The sequence below is a fragment of the Palaemon carinicauda genome, chromosome 34 (genome assembly GCF_036898095.1).
Source record: "Palaemon carinicauda isolate YSFRI2023 chromosome 34, ASM3689809v2, whole genome shotgun sequence".
NCBI classification, from domain to species: Eukaryota; Metazoa; Arthropoda; class Malacostraca; order Decapoda; family Palaemonidae; genus Palaemon; species Palaemon carinicauda.
In genome coordinates, this window is record NC_090758.1 from 14,037,214 (window position 1) to 14,042,213 (window position 5,000).

The 5,000-nt window shown below is 34.8% G+C and overlaps 1 protein-coding gene across 1 annotated transcript in view; it reads right to left on the reverse strand.

The window, feature by feature from the left end:
* The window catches only part of LOC137626718 (uncharacterized), a 24,529-nt gene that overhangs the window by 16,346 nt on the left and 3,183 nt on the right, over positions 1-5,000 (reverse strand). The window contains exon 2 of the mRNA XM_068357727.1: positions 1,407-1,607. Coding sequence (XP_068213828.1) covers positions 1,407-1,607 — 201 coding nt within the window. The remainder of the gene's footprint in view (positions 1-1,406; positions 1,608-5,000) is intronic.

A 5,000-nucleotide genomic window follows, 5' to 3' on the forward strand; every position in this document is an offset into this window, starting at 1 on the left:
ACCTTTGACCTTCCAAAATTCTAAATTTGACCTTTACTTTCCTCAGACGTCTTCACCTTACATCAAATCCAGATTCTTATTCTGTCAGTACTTGTATTATTCATGATTCAAAATATGACCTCACATGACATTTGATCAACAGCTTGTGACCTCACGTCTGGCTTATTCTCTCCCTTATAGACCATTGACCTTAGTGCATCATGACCTACTGTATGGGTATCAGTCTGATATATTTTCTTGTTACCGTCTGACCCGCTGATATCGTCTGACCTCCGTTGACCCTATTTCACATTTGTTCGGTTTTCCAGTTCCTTCTCCCATTAATCTATAACCTAAAACCTTATAAACAACATGACTATACGTAAACCCTGACCTAATTTGTGGTTGTTCATTTTAGTAACCTTTGCCATTAACCTTACTTAATTGTTGTCAGCCTAGCCTCAACTATATACAGTTATTATCTATTCCACTTCCATTGGTCTATAACCTGTTTCAACCTTTGACCATCCAACCTTGACATTTGGGTTCAACTCGTATCTATTTAAGCATAATTCTACTAACAGCTCAGTTGTAAGCGTTAGGCTCGTGTATACAATCTGGACTGTCCTTAGGGCGCGACTCACCTGTGGTCTCAACACACACTGTCGAACCTTTCCTAGAACTAGTGCTCAACCTCACCCTTGGTATCAAACCCCATTTATTGAACCTGGGCTATACAGAAGCTTCTACCTACCCGTGGTCACAGCCCTCACCCGTTGAACCTGACTATACATAGAACTCAAACTCAGCTATGATCTCAATCCTCATCTTTTGAACCATGACTAAACTCAGCTATGGTCTCAATCCTCATCTATTGAACCCTGACTATGCATAAAAACTCAGCTATGGGCTCAATCCTCATCTATTGAACCTTGACTATGCATAGCACTCAAACTCAGCTATGGGCTCAATCCTCATCTATTGAACCATGACTAAACTCAGCTATGGTCTCAATCCTCATCTATTGAACCTTGACTATGCATAAAAACTCAGCTATGGGCTCAATCCTCATCTATTGAACCTTGACTATGCATAGCACTCAAACTCAGCTATGGGCTCAATCCTCATCTATTGAACCATGACTAAACTCAGCTATGGTCTCAATCCTCATCTATTGAACCTTGACTATGCATAAAAACTCAGCTATGGGCTCAATCCTCATCTATTGAACCTTGACTATGCATAGCACTCAAACTCAGCTATGGGCTCAATCCTCATTTATTGAACCTTGACTATGCGTAGCACTCAAACTCAGCTATGGGCTCAATCCTCATCTATTGAACCTTGACTATGTGTAGCACTCAAACTCAGCTATGGGCTCAATCCTCATCTATTGAACCTTGACTATACATAGACCTTAACCTCACCTGTGGGTATCTATTCATGGTATTGAACGTTGATATAGCGTTGGGGCCTGGGTACGGCTGGTACCCCCGGGTAGCCGTTGGGTACATATTCCTCATCATGGCTCCGTTGCATGTGGGTAGAACGGAGGGCGTCCCCGCCAGCGCCTTCTGCAGCTGTTTCTCTTGCTTGCGGTATTTGGCCCGGCGGTTTTGAAACCAAACCTGCGGATAGAAGGACAGTTTTAGGGGTATGTTAAGCTATAGATGAGGAAAGAATTGTGGTTTTAGGCATGTGTTAAACCAAACCTGGAGGAGGAAGAGCAGTTTTAGGGATATTTTAAACCAAACCAGGAGGAGGAAAGTCAGTTTTAAGGATATGTTAAGCCCAACCTGGAGGAGGAAAGTCAGTTTTAAGGATATGTTATGCCAAACCTGGAGGAGGAAAGTCAGTTTTAAGGATATGTTATGCCAAACCTGGAGGAGGAAAGTCAGTTTTAAGGATATGTTATGCCAAACCTGGAGGAGGAAAGTCAGTTTTAAGGATATGTTATGCCAAACCTGGAGGAGGAAAGTCAGTTTTAAGGATATGTTATGCCAAACCTGGAGGAGGAAAGTCAGTTTTAAGGATATGTTAAAGCAAATCTGGTGAAAGAAGGACAGTTTAGGGATATGTTAAACTAAACCTGGAGGAAGAAAGGCAGTTTTAAGGATATGTTAAAGCAAACCTGGGGAAAGATGGACAGTTTTAGGGATATGTTAAACCAAACCTGGGGGAAAGAAGGACAATTTTAAGAGTATGTTAAACCAAACCTGGGGAAAAAAAGGGTAATTTTAGGGACATGTTGAACCGAACTCGGAGGAGGAAGGGCAGATTTAGGGATATGTTGAACCACATATGAGGAAAGAAGAGGGGATTTAGGGATATTTTAATTCAAGTCTGGGGATAAAAGGGTATTTTTAAGGATATGTTAGACCAAACCTAGGGTAGGAAGGATTGGTTTAGGACAGCTATAGGATACGTTAAACCAATCCTGTAGAAGAAAGCGAATTTTAGGGACAAGCTTCTATGTCTAATATGGGCTAATCTTTAGATTATGATTTTTAATATTTTCATTAAGAAGTTATAGGAATTATTATTTGTGTGTGTGGCGGTATTATTATTATTATTATTATTATTATTATTATTATTATTATTATTATTATTATTATTACTTGCTAAGCTACACTCTAGTTGGAAAAACAGGATGCTATAAGGCCATTGCCCCAACACGGAAAATAGCCCAGTGAGGAAAGGAAACAAGGAAAAACAAGATACTCTAAGAACAGTAACAACATTAAAATAGATATTTCCTATATAAACTATAAAAACAATAAGGGAAATAAGATAGCATAGAGTACCCGAGTATACCCTCAAGCAAGAGAACTCTAACCCAAGACAGTGGAAGATCATGGTACAGAGGCTATGGCACTGCCCAAGACTAGGACTAGAGAACAATGGGTTGATTTTGGGCAGGTGTAATTTTTGGTCTAAAAAATTACAAAAGACAATTAATTTTTACAGGAGAGAATATATATATATATATATATATATATATATATATATATATATATATATATATATATATATATGTATATATATATATATATATGTATATATATATATATATATATATATATATATATATATATATATATATATATATATATATATATATATATATATATATATATATATATATATATGGAGTCAGTCTAATTTTAGAATGAGTTCTTTTTAAGATATTTTGGAAAAATATTTTATAGTTTGTAGCCCTGTTGATAATTATATGAAATAGAACTTATTACTTTATTTTTAAATGAAATAAGAGTATTTTGTAGAATTACTTTTAAATAAACTAAGAGTAGTTTTGAGTATTACTTTTAAATGAAATAGGAGTATTTTGGAGAATTAATTTCAAAAAGAATAAGAGTATTTTTGAGTATTACTTTTAAATGAAATAAGAGTATTTTGGAGAATTACTTTTAAATTAAATATTTAAATGAAATAAGAGTATTTTGGAGAATTAATTTCAAAAGGAATAAGAGTATTTTGAAGAATTACTTTTAAATGAAATGAGAGTATTTTGGAGAGTTACTTTTTAATGAAATAAGAGTATTTTGGAGAATTACTCTTAAAAGGAATAAGAGTATTTTGGAGAATTAATCTTAAAAGGAATAAGAGTATTTTGGAGAATTAATTTTAAATGAAATAAGAGTATTTTGGAGAATTACTTTTAAATGAAATAAGAGTATTTTGGAGAATTACTCTTAAATGAAATAAGAGTATTTTGGAGAATTAATTTCAAAAGGAATAAGAGTATTTTGAAGAATTACTTTTAAATGAAATAAGAGTATTTTGGAGAATTACTCTTAAAAGGAATAATAGTATTTTGGAGAATTAATCTTAAAAGGAATAAGAGTATTTTGGAGAATTAATTTTAAATGAAATAAGAGTATTTTGGAGAATTACTTTTAAATAAACTAAGAGTATTTTTGAGTATTACTTATAAATTAATTAAGAGGATTTTGGAGAATTACTTTTAAATGAAATAAGAGGATTTTTTAGTATTACTTTTAAATGAAATAGGAGGATTTTGGAGAATTACTTTTAAATGAAATATTTAAATGAAATAAGAGTATTTTGGAGAATTAATTTTAAAAGGAATAAGAGGATTTTTGAGTATTGCCTTTAAATGAAATAAGAGTAATTTGGAGAATTACTTTTAAATGAAATACGAGTATTATGGAGAATTACTTTTAAATTGAAAATATCTTATGTTTTTTAAGATGAAATTCAATTTTCTGAAATTGATATTACCATGTCCTTCCCAAAGACACAACTTGTAGTCCTTTAGATAGAAGTAAAACACACGTATCCTACAGAGGAAAACTAGTAGCTATTAGTCCTTTGGCTAGAAGTAAAACACACGTATCCTACAGAGGAAAACTAGTAGCTATTAGTCCTTTGGCTAGAAGTAAAACACACGTATCCTACAGAGGAAAACTAGTAGCTATTAGTCCTTTGGCTAGAAGTAAAACACACGTATCCTACAGAGGAAAACTAGTAGGTATCCTTTAGAGAGAACCAAGAACGAGAATATCCTTTGCAGAGAACTTTTCTCAATCCTTCAGAGACAATGTAAAGAAAATATCCTTTGCAGAGAACCCAAAGAGACATATCCTTTAAAGGGAAGAATTGGTGACTCTTTTCTTGTAAGAGAGAGAGAGAGAGAGAGAGAGAGAGAGAGAGAGAGAGAGAGAGAGAGGGGAAGGAAGGGTGAGGGATGGCAGTGCATTAGTTCCCCATTACCCGTCTCTACCCCTCACCAGTTTCCCCTAGGGAGCAAGTAACGGGATCAAAAGACCCCTCCTGCTATTTCCCCTCGTAAGATAACCCCTCCCTCTTCCCCCCCCCCCCCCCCCTCACTCGGATAGACTCCATCTTTCTCATCGTTTCAAACATCATCTTGCTGATATTTAGTGATGTTTCTTAACGTGTCGTTTAAGTGATGTTTCTCTCTATTTTTAGATTGGTTTGAATCCCGCCTCTCTCTCTCTCTCTCTCTCTCTCTCTCT